This window comes from Lontra canadensis, unplaced genomic scaffold (assembly GCF_010015895.1).
Source record: "Lontra canadensis isolate GAN:19392208 unplaced genomic scaffold, GSC_riverotter_1.0 scaffold22, whole genome shotgun sequence".
Taxonomy (NCBI): Eukaryota; Metazoa; Chordata; class Mammalia; order Carnivora; family Mustelidae; genus Lontra; species Lontra canadensis.
In genome coordinates, this window is record NW_022631016.1 from 3697041 (window position 1) to 3717795 (window position 20755).

Consider the following 20755-nt stretch of genomic DNA (forward strand, 5'->3'; position numbering starts at 1 on the left):
TCCTCCCATCAGTATGTAGGTGTCTCGTAGGGGGATTTGGATGACGGATGTATTCGTACATCTGTCTTCTCAGCAATTTGGATGACATGTTTTATTCTCCTCCCTCAATTAGGAAAGTGGCATATCTTCAGGATAAGAGAGTTTCTCTAAAGAAAGAAGTAAATTAGATTTAAGGTCAATAAACAGGCAAGCTTATATTCATACATCTGGCTTTTGCCTAAATTGTATCATGTCCTCGCCAGCAGCCCACATGTCTAAGTGTGGTGGGTGGCCTCACGCGCGCATTCTCTGAGAAAGATGGGAGACAAACCACCTCCCTTTGGGGTTTTCCAAGAGCAGCTTATGGGGCCCCACGGTCCTCCTTCTCCCATGACTCAGTGGGTGTTGGTGGTGACTCTCAGGACTTCTGTGAGGATCCACCTCCCTCTCTTTCTGAAAGATAGGGTTTGGGGAAGGGACTCGCAATAGCTTCTCGTCCCTTATCAACCTTCACCCTGTGGCTCCTGATGGCCACACTTTTCCCTCAGAGGCTTAACTTCTGTTCTCAACTGAGATGAGGACCTGCCCAGGGCCATCTCTAGTTTAGTTTATGTAATTGAGGTCGCGTCCACTTGCCTTTCTTTAGATTATGAATAAATGTATTCAGTTACCTTTCCTTGGGGACATTTTTTCCCATATTCCTTCATCCCCCACCCACCCCTGTTTTTAGAAAGTAATTCTGAACTATCTCAATAATTCTTATAATCGTGAATATCCTAAAATGGCATACTTTCAGTATCATGATCCCTTTATCACATCACTTTCACTCACGTCCAAGAATCGCTTACAGGTAACATAACAAGATAAATGTGCGTGTCTTTAACTGATCAGGCGAGGCCCACCCACACTGTGGAGGACAATCTGCTACTGATTAAAGGTCTACTGACTTCAGTGTTAACATCATCTAAAACACATCTTCACAGAGTCATCTAGAATGGTGTTTCACCAAATATCTGGGCTGCGTGGCCCAGCCAAGTGGCACATAAAATGAACCAGCACAAACCTGGATTCAGCCACATGGACCAGAGGCAGCAGCTTTTCTGCGCAATCAGAAGCAGATCTGGTGAGACCGGGGAGGAGGTGGAGGGAGGAAGCCAGAAGGGTTCTCCTGCCTGAAACGGGCACACAGGACAGCAAGGGCCGAGGTAGCACGGCTGGCTCTGGGTTCCTATCTCTTGTCACCAGGAGATGCTCTGTGAGCAGGGGTTCGTGTGGGAGAAGAGCTCCCTAGGCAGGATTCAGGGGCTCTCACCAGACAGAAGAGGAGCTTTTATCTGCCCCACTGCTGAAAAGAGTAGAGCCAGGGAAAAATCACTTAAAAATACAAACACACACACACACACACACACACACACACACACTGAATCTTTATTTGCACTTAAGCTATAAAAACATGCATCCATCTTCAGATTCTTTTAGTTATGGCCAAAAGATCCCTAGGAGGAGGACTGCCTAGGGAAGGTCCAAGTTGATTATTTCCAATCACGTGCCTGTTACTGATGCTGTCCAGCTTGGGTTTGTTTTTAAGAGAAGAGTGAAACGTGCCCCCTCTCATCTGAGTGCAGAATCATTTTACTTTTTTTATTTTCTCCATATTTCGCTTTGTCCTCAGTCTCGGCTAAGCTCTGTTTAAGTGACTAGTCTCTACGGAGTCATTCCAGATGTTCTACTCAGTTTTCTTAGAAATAAGCTTCTCAGTTTTCTTAGAAATAATGCTTCTCAGAAATAAGCATTCATGTTTCATCGAGCTACACCAAATTTAACGGTATTTCTTAATTCTAATAACAAGTTCGGCTGACAGCCACAGACGGCATGCGCAGGCGCGGCTGGTCCCACACGCACTCCTGTGTCACCGGACGGTAGCAGAAGGATGCTGACAACTCCGGGCAGACGCTCGGCTGGCACGCAGCACGGTGTGGGCAGGGTCCGGGTTCTTCTGCCGGGAGAACAGAAAGGCCTGATGAGTCTGACGGGTCCCTTCAGAGCACGTAGAAGAGGGAGATTTCCTGAGGTTGGCAGTGGCCGGGAGGCGGCAAGGAGCCTGTGCAGACAGCACGTCTGGTGTCCGGAGAAGAGTAGAACCGATGGACAGAGCCTCCGGGACAGAGATTCACCCTGGAGTATCCAGCCGCTTTGTCCTCCGGACGGCAGATCCGAGGCATGTGACGTAGGAGGTTACATTGGCGCTGCCCAGCAGAGAACCAGCTGGGGTCCCCAGTTAGGAATATATCCGTTATCACAGCCTGTCATGTCCAAGCAAAATGTGAGTTTGTAAGACCGTGCATCACAGAGCTGTGCTAGGACGGGAATGGGTCCGCAGTCCTCCAGGTGGGTTGTCTGGGAGCCTTGGCAGGGTAGCAGGACTGAGTTCTGTTCCCTTTACTTCTCAGAGCTCTTCATCTCAAGGTCGGAAGTGGTCCATCCCAGATCCTCATATACTGGCTCTGGGATCATCTTCCTTGGGGAAGGAGCCTAAGCTGGCATGACATTGTACCCCCAGCAACCAGCCATGGTTTGGGGGCTGGAGCCTGTTTTAGGGCCCCATCTGACAAACCAGGAGCCCTCCACCAAGCTAGGGCTCTTGTCCCCAGGGGAACCTGGGCAGCTCTTCTAACTCGTCAGTGTTAGGGAATGAAAGTACCTGCAAAGAATCCATTCACCAGGCTCCTCAGCCCCGGGTTCTGTGGGCGCATCCTAAATCTCTTAATAGTGAAGTAATGACATGAGCTCCCCAGGAATGCAGGGAGGGAGGCAGTGTTGAACTCTGGAGCCAGTGCCCTGAACTGTCCTGAAGAAGAGTGGGGGTTGCATTTCTTAGAGTCCTGTTTCTCACCCCGCTGGTCATCCAGGCCACCAGGTTAGGAAAGGAAGGGCTTGGTAAAAAATCCACATTCCTGGCTCCCACCCCTGATTTGTGGTTCCTGTGGAACAGAGAAACCGGGAACACAGAGGTGTTGGAGAACCTCACCAGCCAGCTGAGGTTTGGGACCCTCTGTCTTAGCTCAGGCTGGGCCACTGTCCAAGGTCCTGTCAGCCCCTTTGCTCACACTCCAGGCAGGAGAATTCGGGGTGTTGGACCCAGTCCAGTGGAGGGAGGACCCCCTGTTCTGTCAGTGTGCAGTCTGCTGTAGACTGCGGGTTTGTCTGCTGTCCGTAGCTACCAACCACCCAACATACTTCTCCGTGCCGAAATGCTTGTCATCGAGGCAGCTGGGTGTTGAATGGGCTTGGAGGAGGGCAGGAGGGAGGCGCCCCAGGGAGAAATCTGAGGGTGGAAAGGATGCTCTTGCTCTGAGCAGAGAATAGCCCAGGGGCCCCCATACCTCCCTGTGGCCTTTGCAGATGCATCAGCGGCTGCCCTTGCTCCTTGGGGCTCAGGTTCCCCAGACCCGCGGCTGCTGGGTCCTCCCCGGCTCCAGTGCTCAGCCTCCTCTTCTTCCTCGTCTGCCGTGGAAACCGGATGGAGGAGCGGCAGCGAACGAGCCCCTCATCATCATCGAGAACCTAATGATCACCCTCTGACCTTTTACAATCCGAAGTTTTGCACCTGAGCTGACAGAATGCACACACGTTCCGTGGTCTGCGGGGAGACCCCCTCCAGATGAAGGACTTTTGCTGGAACAGAATTCAGAAGGCTGTCCGGGGGGGGCGGCCCCTGTGTCTCTGGCCCATGTGTCCCTCTGATTTTCTGCATGTACACGCAAGCCCAGCAGATCTATGGGTTCTTCTCAAGGCAACTTCTGATGATGGGATGCTGAGACGAATATCTGGTGCAAGCGGCATGTTGGCCCCAAATAATAAAAACTCACATACACTTGGTTCCACACAGTCCATAGAAGGTACACTTGCAGCGCCCCGTGTGGAGGGAGCTTTTGATGTCCTTCGGCGTGGCTTTGTGGGACTGGGCCAAGAAGCTGCGAGCATGCGTGGGGATGAGCACAGTTTGTGGCTGGGGTCTGGCTCATTACAGATCTCTCCATCACCGTCACAGGCAGGGCGGAGTGGCTTAACTTTTGAGGCTGAACCCAGTGAAGTAGCTGTCAAGTTGCATGCGTCCTGGCCCCACGGCAGGGGCCCACGATCCCTGTTCAGGCCTCCTGGTGGCAGAGCTCTGGCTTCTGTACTTGCCAGCCAGCTTAGTGACGGACTCCCAGTTCTGGGGTGAAATGCAGGGCCAGTCCCAGTGCTGCCACTGGAAGACTGCGTCCAGGACCTGCTGCACAGAGACCGTGACGGTAGCAGAGGAGTGATACGTGTCGGGCCTGCTGCCGTCATTTCTGATGGACTCACTCCTCCAGCCTGGATGCAATGGGGACAAGCGCATTGCTCCGGACGCTGGAGTGTGAGCAGAACACAAGCGGGCGACTCTGGCTACAGCGACACCGTTCACTTACACATTTGGGCACCCAGATCATCAGATCCTGCAGAGCCGGAGGGCCTGGCTCTGATCCTGTCAGGGAGTAGCAGGCACCGTTGCATCCTGTTGAAACGCCTTGGCACAGACTGTAACAAATCCCCGGAGCAGCACACGGGGCAGGTGCACTCGGGGCCCATGGCGTCCTGCAGGCTGGGCTCAGGATGGCAGTTCTCCCCAATCTCCACTGTCAAGCCTTTGGTGTCCAGCCTACCTGTGCTTTTTAACTTGTGGCTGATGTTTTTCCTATGAAAAAGGCAGATTTTTCAAGCCAGCATCTGTGTATTGTCAGATGCACATTGTTGTCTTTGAAACATGTCATTTTAGGAGAAAAGTGGGGTAGGCCTTGAATTCCCTGCACATGAAGACATGCCCATCTCTGCCCCCAAGTTACGCAGTCCCCATCTTGTCAGACCACAGCAGAAGCCACCTCACCCCTGAGCCCTGAGGCCTGAGCTTGGGGATGCCCACGCTTATGGTGGCAGAGGTCCTGGCGGAGCTATGAGAAGGTCAGAGCAGCCGGCTGGACTCACAGTGGCCTGCTGGAACATGGCAGGTGCACTGCCAGGAGCCCGAGCCGGCCTGAGCAAGTTGGCCACCCCGTGGTCACAGCTGAATTTCTTATGCTCATCTTCACCGTGTCCCATGCTCACGTCCCATCTACCTGCAGCTAAATCTGGCCATGGGTGCCTCACATTTACCACGGCCGTCCGGCAGGTGCTGCCTTTCTGATAGACTACTACCTAGAAGGTCAAGAGTTCTCCCTGAAAATGGAACGGCAGAGTGCTGGGTCTCAAAATTTCAGAGAGTAAACAGAAAAAAGAAACAAGAACTAAGTTCTAAAATGAAGCCAGCAGTTACACGCTGTCTGCGAGACTTCTGGTCTCTCCGTCCACAAGACCCCTGGGTGGCCCCGGGTGGGGCTCAGCCTCAATTCAGCAGCAGCCCTGGTCCCTGCCACAGTGGCCGTGGCGTCAGAGTGGCAGCAGTGACCCAGGGCTGCCCGGGTGCTGCTTCAAATACCCTTGCTGGGGATTTGCCTTTTCAGAGGAAACCTTAAATAATCAAAACCAAAATGTTACAATTATTTTCCTAATGGAGGAGGGAAAGTCATGTCATTGAGAAACAGCTGATGACTGGTGACAACAGGAGATCGTGACGACTGAACACGGGGTTTGCAGGAAACCCTGCCTGGGCTGTCGAGAGACAGCCATAAGTCCCCCCACTGCCTTCTGCAGCACCGGGAGACGGGGACAGGGAGCCCTCGACGGGAACCTACAAGTCCTCCAGGTCCTGCCCAGGAAGCCCGGCTGACTCGGGTGATAGCAGCTACCTGCTTCCTTCTAGTTGGCGGACTGTGGGAGACAGACCCCAGGGGGTGAGTGCCACCCCCAGAAAACGAGCAGGCACATCTGGCGTCTGCGCCGGAACCCTCCGACACCAGCCCAAGGCCGCCCGGAGTAAAATCAAGATGTTTCTCAGAGTTCCGCCTGTGAAACGAAACAGAGTTGGCATTTCCAGACGCCGTGTGGATGATCTTTGCTCGGGAGGATTTCTTAATGACATGCAGCTAAGAGAAGGGCAGAGAATGGACCAACGCGGTTGGAACAGCTTAAGATGGTGGAGACAGAAGACTTCACGAGCGGGTGTGAAACGCCCGAGAGCAGCCAAGATGTCTCTGCAACCCCAGTGCGGACACACCAATTAGAATTTATAAGCTGCAGGGTTGGGAGAGCAAACGTGGGAAACGGGGGGAACAATGGAAGAGCCGCCCGAGGCCTCCGAAGCGGAACCTTCGCAGCCAGGAGGCTGGGACAGACCATGCCTACGAGGGTGCGTCACGTCCGTGGCTGACCGTGAACGAGAAATCCCTGATCTCCTCGACTCTGAAGACTGAAGCCGTTTCCACAGCTGATCTAGATCAGTCCCTACAAAGCCAACAGTTCCTTTTTAGGTGGCTAACACTTGGCGTTACCGTTTTTATAGTTTTCAGAGGCACAGTCGTTTGCGTCCGGGAGGAACCTCGGTGTGCAGCAGGCCGAGCGCTCCCCCGACCAGTGTCAGGAGAAATGTGGAGCCTAAGCCAGCTCCCAGCGCCAGGTGGGGACACAGGTGGGGACACAGCGCGGGGACACAGCATGGGGACACAGAGCAGGGACGGCCCCTCCGTCGCCGCCAGCCCCCGTCCTGCCCTCATCACCACGCTGGTCACAGATTTCATGAGAGGCCAGGTATTGGCTCTGCAGCGGCTTGAGTCCTGGCCCCTTTGAGAGCATGAGGGAAAGTGTGGGTGCTCTGGTCAGACCTGTGGCATGCACAGAGTACCCAGACTCGGGGAGCGTTGCGATGCCCGGAGGCCTCCCGAGGCATGGAGCTCTCGTCCCCGTCTGCATGCATTCCCAAAACTCAATCCCCCGGTGCTCCCGGCTCTGCCTTAGTCACAGGTACTCCGACCCGTACCTCAGTCCACACCAACTCAGAAATACATTTACGAAGACTTTGCTATGTAAGAAAAATGTATGTTTTAGACACTGATTTTTTTTACCTCCTCTTTATTACTTGAGTACAGAAATATAATTAACTCATAAAATAATTAATAGACTTAATTTTTTAGAAGAGTTTCAGGTTTCTAGAAAAACTGAGCAGACCGTCCCATATCACATAGTCCCAATGCCCTCCCCCCCGCACACACTGAATTGACTCATTATTAGCATCTTACATTAGCATGGTGAAATTTGTTAGAATTAATAAACCAGCATTGATACATTATTAACTAAAGTTCACAGGTTATTCTGGTTTTCTTAGTTTTTACATAATGTCCTTTCTCCGTTTCAGGAACCTATCTAAGACACTCATACCTGCTTGTGTCTTCTTGGGCTCGTCTTGGCTCTAATAGTTTCTCAGATGTGTTTGGTTTTGTTGGGTTTTTCTATTTTAAACAGGCTCCACACCCAAACCGTAAAACCCCGAATTCAGGGTTGCATATACTGCCCGCCCTCACTTCTGTTTAAAACAGTGCACACACGTGCTCAGAGAGAGACTCCCAGCAGAAGCGAAGGTGAGGCGCGATCCAGCAGTCCTCTGGGCCTTCTCCGCCTTCCGCTCTGTGTCCCTTTCTGCACACGTCGGCTCCCCTGCTTCGGTCCTCATGGACCCTCTCATTGGCGTGGGATGCTTCTCAGAGGCGTCTGGTGAACTCTCCACCAGGCCATCCTGGCTGCTGCTTGACCTGAGTATGACTCTCAGGGGACAGCATGCACATGGGAGGGAGGGTCACAAAGCCAAAGGACAAAGCAGGGCACCTTCCCAGATCCCCTGTTTTACCCCCAAGATTTGGGAGAAAATCACTGTTGGATTAACTCATACTCAGGGATGGCTGCTAGGCAGACAGAAGCCCCTTGTGGGTCCAGCCGGGAACAGGCTCACAGGTGTTTCCCGGGCACTGCTGTCCCAGGATGTCCCTCATCACGACCCATGGCACGGGCTGGGAATGTGCACCGGGGAAGTGTGGCAGGCCCTCTGTGCCCCTCACTGCAGGATGGGCTCGTCGTGCTGCCTGAGACATGAGGACTGTGCTGCTCCTTGGCGTTCACAGCGGATTTTCCACAACCAGCACTGTGGAGCCCCTTGGGGCCCAACGTTACCTGCACAATTTCCAGTTTTCGCTTGAACGGTCTGAACGGGCAGACAAGTAAGAGTGAGAATTGTCACATCCTCTTGGAGACTAGGAGGAGCCCAAGGTCTTCTCACCACAAGATCCCTCGTGCCTGGGCCACATTTCAACTCTGCCCCTCCTGCCTCTCATGACCTCACACCCGAGAGTGTGCACCTTAGGGCTTCCTGCGATGGGTTTGTACAAAACCAGTGGGTGCTTTGTAGACCATCTCAGGCTTATCTGACACCCAATGGTGGTGCCTCTGGCTGAGCCTGGATGGGTCCATCCCTCCGCCATCAGATGTTGACATGCGTGTCAACAAAAAGTACTTTCATACTCAGAAAAGAAAAAAGAAAATGTCGCTTTGAGAGAGAATATTCTCTATAGCTTCTAATAAATTCAAAGATGGACAGCCAGACGTTACGGGCCTCCAGTTGGAAGTTATCACAGCCGAGGTCATCCTACAAGAAATATATATGTAAATAATGGAACCTAACTGTGACCCAGCCCCTGGAGCCAGCTGCCAAGTTACAGGACGTGCGGAGGACAGAGGAACACGCGAAGCAAAACCACAGAGATGTAACTGGGCAGCTCCTGTGACCATGGGAAAGTGCCGCAGAGACTCAGCACGGTGAGCAGTGTCATTTCTGGAACCAATTAATGGAATAGAAAAACAGATAAGAAAGAACCTATAGAGTAAAGAGAAGAAAGACCCGCTAAGGGTCATGAACAGCGGACTCTGGATTCTGGGCTCCCAACCAGCAGACAAACTGCAGTCGGGACGTTCACGACCCATCTGGGGACGAAGCAGTGCACATTGCGGTCGTCGTGGATAATACGACATTGAGGAGTATGGTATGAAGTGATATGGTGTGAAATCTATGAGTAGAACAATAAGAATATGAGTAATAGGACACTAAGGGATCCTGGTTTATTTTTCTTAGATATCACGATGGTATTACGGTTGTTTTAAAAACCAGAGAAGCCTCATCTTCCGGAGATGTGTGCTGGAACACGTCCATGTCTGGAATTTGCTTCACGTGCTGCAGGGTTGGGGGCACACGGGACCTTCCTTTTGCACGTGTGTAAAATTTCCCACCTAGAAACAAGCCAGAGGGGAGAACAGGTCATGGTGCTGAGGGGAGCCATTTCCAAGTGCAGGTGGGTAAAGCAGGGGAGGGGAGAATGAGCACAGAGCAGCTCTTCAAGGAGGTGAGGAGCCACGGGACGGGGCAGGCTTGGAGAGCGACTGGAAATAACCCGGTGCCCGTGGGCTGTTGGTGAGGTTAGCCTGCTGTGTCTGCGGAAGAGGTGGCGCCACTCACTGAGGTGTCTTTGTCTCCTCCCAGTTGGTCGGTGGGGAACTGGAGCTCCTGCAGCCGGACGTGCGGTGGGGGCACTCAGAGCCGGCCCGTCCAGTGCACACGACGGGCCAACTACGTGTCGGAGCGGGTGGCGGCCAGCCTGTGTCCGCAGCCCGTGCCCTCCAGCCGACAGGCCTGCCACTCTCAGAGCTGCCCGCCCGCCTGGAGCACCGGGCCCTGGGCAGAGGTAAGTGGGACAGGGTCGCATGGGGGTACCGCGGGGCCCCCTCTGGCGGGTGGCAGAGCTGGCTTCTAGGACCCTTGCAGGGCCTGCGGGGGGACTCCCTCCACCCCTGGCTAGGTCTGACGGACTCCTTGCGGGTTTCTGCCCCTTTCTTCCTGGGCAGTGCTCTCGAACCTGTGGGAAGGGACGGCGGAAGAGGTCCGTGGCCTGTAAGAGCACCAGCCCTTCCGCCAGGGCGCCTCTGCTGCTGCTGGACGCCGCCTGCGGCGCGGAGCCCAAGCCCAGGACTCACGAGGTCTGTCTGCTCAAGCACTGCCACAAGCACAAGAAGCTGCAGTGGCTTGTGTCTGCCTGGTCGCAGGTGCGTGCTCCCGGGCCCGGATGGTGCTCGCGGTCGTGGTCGCAGGTGGGCGCTCCCGGTCTCAGTCCCCTAGTGCTCTGGGTCCCGGGTACGCGTATCCAGACGGAACCTTGTCCAGTTCTCACCTGGAGGCCGCCTCCCCTCACTGGGGCTCCCTGCTTCCCTCTCTCTCCCTCCACACCTTCTTCCTCCGAGTCTGGTTCCCACGCTCAGGCCACTCTTCTGGGCTTCGGCCCTTCACAGCGCTCTGCTGGGCGTGCTCGAGGCTTTCCAGCCGCGTCCTTCAAGCACGTCACCCAGCAACCTCCACAAGGCCAGCGCTCACTCAGTGTTGAGGCCAGGACGGGTGGGGGACAACCATCACGCTGACAGGGGTCCGAGCCCATAGGGAGGAAGCCGCCACACTGTACAATCTGTGGGTGGCCTCCCGGTGGAAGGTGGTGACCCTGAGTATCTCACGCACGAGCACACGCCAGAGCTCCTCCCGCACCCACAGAGGGGAGCCTCCCATGCCCTCTCCTCCGTGGGGCAGGAGATGCTCCAAGCACCTGGAAGCCACACACCAGGACGTGAGGCTGGAACCTGGGCAGGTGTCGCCCCTCGGGTCCCCCGTGTGCGGAATCTGCAGACACCGAGCCAGAGGGACTCACACACGGGGCTCAGCGTCGCCCATACCACGAGCTCAAGGCAGCAGTGCCTGAAGCCAGGACCTCTCTCCCGAGACCCTCAGGGCCCAGCCTCGCGGTGCCGCCGTGCACGTTGCCCTCCTGTGTGCTCTGGGGGCCTCCATGGCCCAGCTCACTGTCCGCAGTTTACCCGGGGGCCACGTGAGCCACAGCCCCGACTCTGAACACTCCCCAGTGGGGAAGGAATGGATTTGTGGCCCACGCATGCCTGCCACCTTGGCTCGGCACTCTGGGGGAGGATTGGGAGCCCTGCGTGTCCTCCACCTGCCCCTGCTCTGGGGGCCAGCATCTTGCCACAGCTGGGGGTGCAGCTCCGGGGGTGCCCAGGGGTCTGGTCCCCTGCTCGTGTATTATTTTTGCACTTTCCAGCAGGAGCAGCAGCAACACAGCATTTTAACTTCTCCGCCACGTTTAGAACTACACCTTTCCTGGTTTTTGTTTGCTCTGCCCCTCCTAAGGCCCCCAGAGCTGCACCTTAAGATACCGCTTTTTAAAAGATGGATACATAATGCCTTTTGAAAATGCAAAGGCCGAGTAAATCTCATTGACCTTTTGCACTTCCGTTAGCATTCAAGCAGACGTTGACTCGCGGGTGATGTAAAAGACACAGCCACCAGCAAAGAGATACTTTTCCCTCACGTCTTTTGTTTCCATTTGTAGTGCTCCGTTACATGTGAAAGAGGAACACAGAAAAGATTCTTAAGGTGTGCTGAAAAGCACGTCTCTGGGAAATACCGAGAGCTGGCCTCCAAGAAGTGCTTGCACCTGCCTCGGCCCGGCGTGGAGCTGGAGCGGGCCTGTGCCCGGTTTCCCTGCCCCCGGCACCCCCTGCAGGCGGCTGCCGGCCCCCATCGAGCCGGCTGGTTTGCCGCACCCTGGTCTCAGGTAGGGTGGCACTCAGTTCCCGCACAGTGGAGGGCAGAGCCTCCTGCCCTGGGAGCTAGCTGCTGGTTTAGGTGGGGAACTTTCTGGAGGGTGTACCCCCAAACCCACCGAGCCAGGTCCCGACCCTTCTCTCCGGAGTGGGTGCAGGGCCCCTGTTCCTGGGTGTGGATGCAGCTCTCCAAGGCTGGTGTGCAGGGCCCGTGTGTTGTGTTCTCAATTAAGTGTGGGAAAACGTGTCTTGTTTTCTGTAAAAGCTGGGAAGACACCCCCAGAGATGTGGGTGAACAGGGAGGAAGTACAAGATCTAGAACAAGTTGGTGACTGCGCGTTCTGCCCCAGCACCCCTGAGGCTGTGCTCATGGGTAGGGGGTGGAGCACCCCAGACCGCCCTGGCCTGCCCGGGCTCTTATATGCCCCAGCCCTTCTTCTGTCCACACCACCTTCCACTTGAAGGAAGAATTCCGTTAACTTTGTTAACCGTTTCTTACCTCGCCCCATTTCCCTGCTTTGGGTTCCTGGTGGTCCTCATCCCGGGGCCTGGCTCCCCTCCCGGCCTGGTGCTACTCCTCTGGCCATGCGCCCTGGGTCCTGCCCTCCCTGGGTCCCCACGCTGCTCCTGCTCCCGCTGCTCTTTCTGTTGACCCGGGGTGCGCCCAGGCCCCGCCGGAGGGCTGCATGGGGCTCAGACATCCTGAGCCATCCTCACTGGCCAGAGCCCAAGGAGTCTGGTCTCTGCAGTCTGCCCAGGACAGACAGGGGCTCCCCTCAGTCCGGCCCCATGAGCAGGGATGGGGGATGCTTTCTGACTCTGTGCTCTGTTGGTCTGGCCAGAGGAGCAGAACCACGGAAAGGACCTCTTTCTCGTTTACACATGGTGGTGGGTCTTGGGCTCCCTCTTTGTGAAAGATGAAGGTAGAGGAGACAGAGGGAGGGAGTACACGGGCCTGAGGTGGCAGCCAGTCTCTAGGTGCCGCCCCCGCCCCGGCTTCTGGTTCTGCAGCTCGTCCAACCTGACAGAACGCGCGCATTAGAAACGCAGGAGCCCATCTCCCGAAAGCATTTACATGAGAAACGGGCATTAAGGAAGTCATGCGTTGTAGTGAGCACTGGGTGTCGCACGCAAACAATGACTCATGGAACAGGACATCAAAAACTAATGATGCACTCTATGTGGCTCACATAGCACAAGAAAAAAAGAAATTGTTCAGCTTTAAAGATTGGAGCAGGGGGCGTATGAGCTGTAGCCTTCTCAGGCATTTTCTATTTTAAGCAGACAAATTGTATCAATGACTGCATTTTCCCAAGTGGGAAACCCCTTTCGTTTTCTTGTGCGCTCAAGTCTTTGCTGTGAGATGAAGCAAGAGGCGAGTGAGGAAGTCAGGTCACGTTTTCGCTGGGGCGGAGGCCGCTCTTTCCCTGCTGCTCGGGAACTTGGGTCGGAGGCACATAGAGTATCTCCCGAGACCTCCCGTTCCCCGGCTGGGCCGGTGGTCAGCCCGCTGGGCTTCATCTGAGACCTTGGGAAAATTCAGAAAAACGGAGATTTATCATCGTTTCATTTAACCCCAAACCTCAAATACATCTTGCGTAGTTTTCTCTGGTCTGAAATATCCAGTGTGTGTCTCAGAAATCATTTTGTCATGAGCCGCCTGAAGTTTTCATCCAGCGCGACTCATCGGTTTGGGGTAATAACTCAAAGGGTCATGGGTGCTCTAAGCGCTGGTACCTGAGACTCTGTGCGCCCGAACTGTGGGACATTGTCGCGCTGTGGTGGACGGCCGGTGGCCGGCTGAGCTCTGCCCCCAGACAGGTTTATTCCTGTCACAGTTGGAAGATGGCGGCTCCCATCGTGGGATCTTTAAGGTTTCTGTGATTTGGACGGCTGTGCTTATCATCACGTTTCATGGTGGGCTGCCGGGTAGGTCTGACTTAAATCATGTCAGTGCCTGGGGCTTCGAGTCGGTGGATCACATGCTAATCTGTTCCGGGGATGGCTTCCGTGAGGACACCTGTTGCACCGTCCAGCTCCGCATGCGGAGATGGGAGTGTGTCCTCACTGCAGGAGTGCGGGCCTGGCTTATTCTGGGGGTCCTTCCCCAGGATCATGCACCACTGACCAGGAAATCCAGGGGCTCTGAGGGGCAAGGAGCTGTGTCCCTGATGATCGATATGGCAGCTCTGCCCACGGTCGCACTGAGGTGTATCAAACACACACGTACACGGACGTACACGTACAAACAATAGGCAGGCACACACATGGGCACGTGCCCACACGGGCATGCACGTGCACAAGCATGCACAGGCATGGCCACACACACACACACGGGCATGCACGTGCACAAGCATGCACAGGCATGGCCACACACACACACGGGCACGCCCACACAAGCAGACACAGAATGCACAGGCTGCCTCCACCCTTCTGTCACATGCCCGTCCGTCCACCTCTGAGAATTTGCTGCTGATATGCCAGTTCATCTTGCAGTGAGGGGTGGCACTCAAGGAGACAAGAATCATCTCGTGTCATTGCTGGATAAGGTCACAGCACTTGCCCCCTGAGTTGGAGGGAGCTTTTGTTTGGAAGCCGAACTAAACTCCCAGCTGCGCTGGTGTTTATTTAGGGCAGGGTGGTAATGATGAGGCCTCCAGGGCTGTACGCGCTCATCCTGACCTAAGGAGACCTTGGTCTCTGGGACAGTGGGGAGCGCTCGTGGGCAGCAGCTACAGACAGCACCCCCGGAGCCCAGGAAGGAGACAAATGAAGGGGGAAGCATTCATGGGTCTCCCAGGAGGGGACAGAGGTCGTCACAGTGGAGAAGGAAGCTGTGAGACCCCTGACTCTCGGGAATGAGAGTGGATTTTCTTACCAGCTGCTTCTGAGTGTGGGAGCTGAGCCCGCCCTAGAAGAAGCCCTTGGCACTCGTGGGCCCCGTGACTGTGGAGTGGGGGGAGTTTCCCTTTGAATAAAGCCAACCAGAGCGTCAGCCAGGAGCTATAGGGCCGAGGCATGTCAGGGCTTCTTACTTTTTGCTATCAGGGCCAGTGACACACAGTCATCCCTATAATTTCAAGCAAACCCAGAGGCAGATGTTATTTTAAAAATGCACCTCTTTGGATGTCTGATAATGACTAAGAGATGATCAGTGTTCCCAGCTCATCTCTTCAGGCCGTATGTAGCATCTCTGGTGTAGGATGTCCCAGAGAACACAGGACCATTCCTGAAACAGAAGGAATCCAGAAGGGAGAAGGTTTTTCAGGATTTCAGTGTTCTGGAAAATGTGCGCTTAGCAGGTCGTTGTTCACAGCCCCGGGAAGTCTGAGCCTGACACACCCACAGGGACCCTCTCTGAGCGTGGTCAGCACGGAGGGCTCCAGGAGGTGCCGTCTCATTCGACAAGGTTGTTTAACCCTGGAATGGCAAGAAGACCCCATTTGCTGACCTTGGGGTGGGGAGCCCTCCCCCTGGGCCGCAGCTGATCCCCCTCGAAGAGCCCTGGTTCAGCTCTGCATGGCCTCAGGCCTTGGATGAGGGAGGCAGGCATGAGGAGTTGAAGGACGAGAGGCAAAGGAGGGCTTCGAGGACCTGGAAGAGGATGGTGGCCGGGGAGGGAACAGTCCAGGGGCAATCTTCAGAGGGTGACGCTCCTGTCTCACATTCTGCGCCCACCTGCACGGGGCCTGCCTCACTGCCCCCCTCCCAACGGACAGACCCAGAATTGCCCACCCACAGGCCGTGTCCTTGCCCCTGGGGAGTCTGGCATCAGCAGGAGACACAGACCGTGAGGAAACACGTGCACGAGTGCTGCAGAGTCCAGTGATGGCCCTACCAGGGCTGAAGGCAAAAAGAGGCCGCCCTAGAGTCGGGGTAGCGGGTCCTCCCATGTCTGCAGCAGGGACACCGGGAGGCGGGCAGAAGTAAGCCAGGTGGGCTGGGGGTAGGGGGGTGGGAAGCAGTGCACACAGCTGCTAGCTGACAGTGACTGCCTGGGCCACCACAGGAAGTCCCAACCCCTTTATGAGATGTCCGGCTCCCCGATGGCACACTGGCTCCGTGCACACGCTCGTCAGACTCAGATGTGGCCGAGTTGGCTCTGAAAACAAAAAGAGGAGAGGAAGAGGCATTTGCTGATACAGCTCTGGTCAACTAGAGCCGCGGTTCTGGGAGTGTGGCCCGGCCTGTGGCTACAGCATCATGTGTAGAAATGCAGGTTCTCAGGTCCTGCCCAGTCTGCTCACGTTGTGGGGTGGGTCCAGCCGGTGGCCAGCCTGCACATCGGCAGCCGCGGGGTCTGGACAGACGGCCGTGGCTGTTGTCACCGTGTGTGGGTCTGTGGACAAGGGCAGGTCCCTGTCTCTGCAGCATATTGGCCACCTGCATCCTGCCATTTGCAGGAACCTGAAATGCTCACGTTAAACTCCATCAAGTTAAGGAAGGCACCATCAGCTTTGACTTCCAGATCCAAGTCCTGGAGTCTCTCTGCACACAGTGGAAGGATCACAGTTTGAGGAGGAATGGTAGATCCCAGGGATGGGCGACTCTCTTGTGTCCAGCACTCGGTATCCAGCATCTGGATCGGTGCCTGGTGCGTGGGAGGTGCGTGATTCCTGTTCTGAATAAGTAAATCCGTGACAAAAAGAATCAAATCACTTCCTCATGATTTTAAGTGGTGCAAAATGATGGCTAGATCTCTGGTTTTTCAACTGAGACACATCGTTGGCAAGGCTGGAATTCTGCCCCCACTGCTGCTGATGACGGGAGCTCCACCATCAGCAGAGAGGTTGTGGACACGTAGAGACGCACATGTGACCCATGCAAAGCCCTGAGCCCTAGGCCACTGCAATCGGCATTCCTCAAGGTCTTGGTTGGGCTGCAGTTGGGAGGGGCTCAGAGGCAGAGTGCAGAGCCAGAGCGGTGCTGCTGCCAGATGTTCAGATGGATGCAGTAGGCAGTGGGAATGTCTGGCTCCGTTGTGGATGAGCCTGCTAATTCCAGAGCCAGACACAAATCTGCCCACGCCTTCCTTTTTTTTTTTTTTTTCTGATTGCTACAGTCATATATTGAACCTGAGTTACTGATGACTCCAGCTAAAGTTGGTTTTGAAGAAAAGGGGCAAGCCTGCTGGAAATGTTCCAGACCCACATGCTTATGAGCTAGAGCCCTGCATCTACACCTCTGGGGGCCCAGCAATCCTCTACCGAAAGAGGAGAGGAGAAAGAACAATGTCTTCAGCTTGTGACTTTCCTGGACTCCGACTCAAAAGATGTTTAACTGCTCTGCGAGAGCCCCTTCCCTGGGAGGTTTGGAAAACTGCTTCTCAAGGTTCTGCTCACAGGGGGTCCTGGGAAGAAGCAGAAGGGCAGCTGGCTGCCCGCTTGTAGCTGACTTCAGCCCCGGAGCTTGTTGAGTGCCCTTATTCGAATGGGGTTCTGCCATGCTGTCTCGTACATTTTGGCAAGTAGCCTGTGCCGTGCAGCTGCCTGTCCTGCACAGATCTGCCCTTGTGTTTCACTGGATTCAGCGTCCCCACCACAGCCCAAATGTCCGCAATGGGATCTGACCCCCTCTTCTTGCAGGTGTTCCTTAATTGCCTACAGTCTTGACATTTTTGAATGAAGAGCCTTGTTGGAGCACAATTTCCGTCGTTCAGTCTAGACATCAGGTTGCTCTCTGGACAGATTCCGTGCTTGCTGGTTTGGGTTCGTCTGGCTCTCTGGTCACCCATCCCCCGGTGTCTTGCCCTCCGTTGAGCTCATATGGACCCGTGCACAGGGTCTGAAGGCTGTGAGCCCGGCAGCTGGCGGACGACAACCTCACCGTGTGGCTCCTCCATGCCCTGGCTCCTCTGTGCCGTGTTGCCTTCGAGTGCCAGGGTCCATGTGCTCCCGAGCGTGCCTGCGGGAGGATGCCAGCCAGCCCACACTGCTGGTGTTGTCACTTCCAGGCAGCGTCTGGAGTCTGGGGACTTGGGGTCTAGAAGGGACGTCATTTTATCATGCCTCTGTGGAAGTTGGCTTGTTGAGGTTTTCCCTGGCAAGAGCCCCAGAAAGGGTGCCTGGGTGACGGCTTCCACAAAGGGCATTGTTTCTAGTGCCAGACCCAGAGCCTGGGTAGGTCTGGGGAATGATCCGGCTACCTCCAGACATGCTCTAGTTCCCTTGTGTTCATCAGACATGGACCAAGCAGGAGCATGCTACATCTCCAGTACTGGCCCCCTCTGTCCACAGCTGGGATGAATCCAGAGTCTGGTCATCTTCCCAACAATCACCCAGAGTCTGGGTGGAGGGGAGGTTTGGAAGAGAGGGCGCCCTGGGACCCAGCGGCCCCGGATGACAGCTGTGCCTCTGTTTCTCGCAGTGCACGGCCAGCTGTGGGGGCGGCGTGCAGACCAGGGCTGTGCAGTGCCTGGCAGGGGGCCGGCCGGCCCTGGGCTGCTTCGTGCACCAGAAGCCCACCGCCTCCATGGCCTGTAACACCCACTTCTGCCCCATTGCAGAGAAGAAAGGTGAGTGCCTGGACCCCCTCGGCTTGGCCTTGGCATCTCAGGGTGGGGCTGTAACATGTCCAGAGAGTTCCTTAGTGGGCTGGAGGACGTGGGGTGCCCGGGGTTAGACAGCCCTGGCGCTGGGGTCTCGCTCTTTCAGGGAACGAACTGAAGTTCTGCGGCAGGCGCCGGGCCATTGTCCCCAGGGTCGCTCAGTGGGCGGGTGCCACACGGCAGGGAGGACATGTCAGTCCTGAGGGGCCTTCCAAGGAGGGGCTTGTGGGAATGGCCCCTCGCACTGGGCCACACCTTCCCTGACAGGCTGCCCTCCGCAGTCCCCGAGCTGGCCCCCACCCCCGCCCCAGGACCCTGGCTAACACGGCACTTGCTGCTTTTCAGATGGCGTCTGCAGAGACCACTTCCCCTGGTGCTCGCTGGTGCCCCGGCACGGGATGTGCAGTCACCAGTTTTATGGGGAGCGCTGCTGCAAGACGTGCTCCGGCTCCAACCTGTGAGGCCCGGCCACGGTGGGGGTGCTGGGCCTTCAGCCTGCATCAGCCGTGCGCTGGACATCGGAGAGCGGCCAGGGGGAAGCAGGCTGGGGCCTTCTGATGGGACAGAGTGTGTGTGTGTGTGTGCGCGTGTGCACGTGCGTGTGTGGGTGTGTGCGTGCGCACGTGTGCACATCCTGGGTCTGACGGCACGCCTGGGCACACATGCACACACGTGTCCAGGAGAAGTGTGGAGGCGGGCAGGAGGCCCATGCCGCAGACCCAGGGTCTCATCTCTGTGCTTCAGCTGAACCAAGTCAGAAGCACAGAAGGAGCCAAGCTTGCTAACCGCTAAACACTGTGGTGCTTTGGAGAAAGAAGGAAAGGAAGCATAAGTCCAGAAGATCTGCCGCTCAGTACACAGGCCTCCCCCCAACCTCGAGGCCACTGCCCCAGCTCTGAGCTAACCAGCCTGCCTCCAGAGAAGCCGCGGGCTGGAACAGCTCCAGACCAGCCTCCCCAGGGCCCCCTTCCTCCGCCAACAGCCCAGCTTCTCTCTGCTGGGACAAGAGCCGGTGGCCCCTGGAAGGGGAGTCTGCCCTGTGGTGGGGGGGGGGGTGGTGCTCCGGACTCCATGTCTCGATTGGAGACTTTGCCTCTGGAAACGGGAAACACGAAATCCTACTGTGGTGCTTGGTTCCCTTTCAGACTCACGCTCTGGAGGAGAGAACTTTATATCCTACGTCTTATCCTTCTCTGTGATTGACAAGCGAGCCTTTCTATTCCAACCCGTTCCTTATGCTTTTCCCTGAAATGACAGAATTACAGGTTATGCCAGAGTCAGAGAGTGACCAACTACGCCGCACCCCAGCTGTCTCGTTGAGGGGCTGGCTGTCCTGCCCTGGTGGACGTCCGCGGACATGGGGACCCTCAGAACCCTACGTTTCCTTTCCGTGCATTGTGCTGTTTTGATTTTTTTTTTTTCTGTGAATTTTGATTGTTTTGTAAGAGCCCTTCTGAAAGAAGGCCAGCATTTCCGGACAAAGCCGCGCACAGGCCCCCGGCCCCCGACCCCCTGCACAGCGTCGGGGCTGCTCTGCGTTGTCCTTCCTACCATGTGACTCCATTCCGAATGGGCACCTGGATATTTATATTTGCTGAAATTTTATAATAAATTTTATATTGTACCACTTGCTTCTGACCTGCCCCGATTCCTCACAAGTTTTGCTCCTGAGATCCATGGGCTGGCATGGAGGTGGGGAACTGGTCCAGGGACAGAGCTGGGCCCCTGAAATCCAGGAGAAAGTGCTGAAACTGGTCTGAAGATGAATGCCCCTAAATGAGGAGGCAACAGGGAAGACAACTGGTGACCAGGGATGGTGGTGGCCAGTGTGGGGGTGGGCAGGATGCTGGGGCCACCCAGCCCAGGGACCAAGATTTTTGCAACTTCCACTGGAACCTGAGCGGGGATAGCCTCCCTGGACAGGGCCATAGTTAATTCAGGGTGACCCCTGACCCTGTGATTCTTGCTTTATTAGACAGGGTTCTCTACAGAAACAGAAGGAACAGGTGCTCCATAGAGAGAGAAGGGAGCTTTATTTTAGGGATTTGGCTCACATGATTGGGGGGGGGGGTGGCAAATCCAAATTCTGCAAGGCAGAAGTCTGGAAAGAGGCAGGGTCTCTGTGTTGCAGTCTTGAGGTCAAATGCCTCCTTCTCAGGGAAACCTCAGTCTTCGTGCTCAAGGTCTTCAACTGATTGGGCGAGGCCCACCCACATTATGGAGGATCATCTGCTTTATTCAAAGTCTACTGATTTGGCCCTTAAATGTTAATCACATACAGTATATATCTTCATGGCAACTTCGAGTCTAGTGTTTGACCAAACACGTGGGCACCATAGCTGAGGCACATCACTGTGAGTCATCAAAAATCACACCACTCCCCTCGGGCTGAATTAAACCAGCCCTCACAGGGCATCATGGAATGTCCCACTCACTCGAACCTCCCAGGCCTGCAGACACCCCAGCTGCTGATGCCACTCAGCAAATCTGCACCGCCTCCGCGAGCACATGGCCCCACCCTCGGGGGACAGAATCCTCATCCCGATTCACAGACAGGAAGCTGAGCCTGAACGTGGACGCCGTGCCTGCTGGTGTCACAGCCAGAGGAGGCTGAGCTGGGGGTCTGCCGGA

At 55.6% G+C, this 20755-nt stretch overlaps 1 protein-coding gene across 1 annotated transcript in view; it reads left to right on the forward strand.

The window, feature by feature from the left end:
• The window catches only part of ADAMTS16 (ADAM metallopeptidase with thrombospondin type 1 motif 16), a 150789-nt gene extending 132132 nt beyond the window's left edge, over positions 1–18657 (forward strand). Inside the window, exons 19-23 of the mRNA XM_032861929.1 lie at positions 9458–9659; positions 9820–10017; positions 11364–11588; positions 17944–18091; positions 18470–18657. Of these exons, the coding sequence (XP_032717820.1) occupies positions 9458–9659; positions 9820–10017; positions 11364–11588; positions 17944–18091; positions 18470–18585 (889 nt within the window). The 3' untranslated portion in view covers positions 18586–18657. The remainder of the gene's footprint in view (positions 1–9457; positions 9660–9819; positions 10018–11363; positions 11589–17943; positions 18092–18469) is intronic.
• Positions 18658–20755: the final 2098 nt, after the last annotated feature.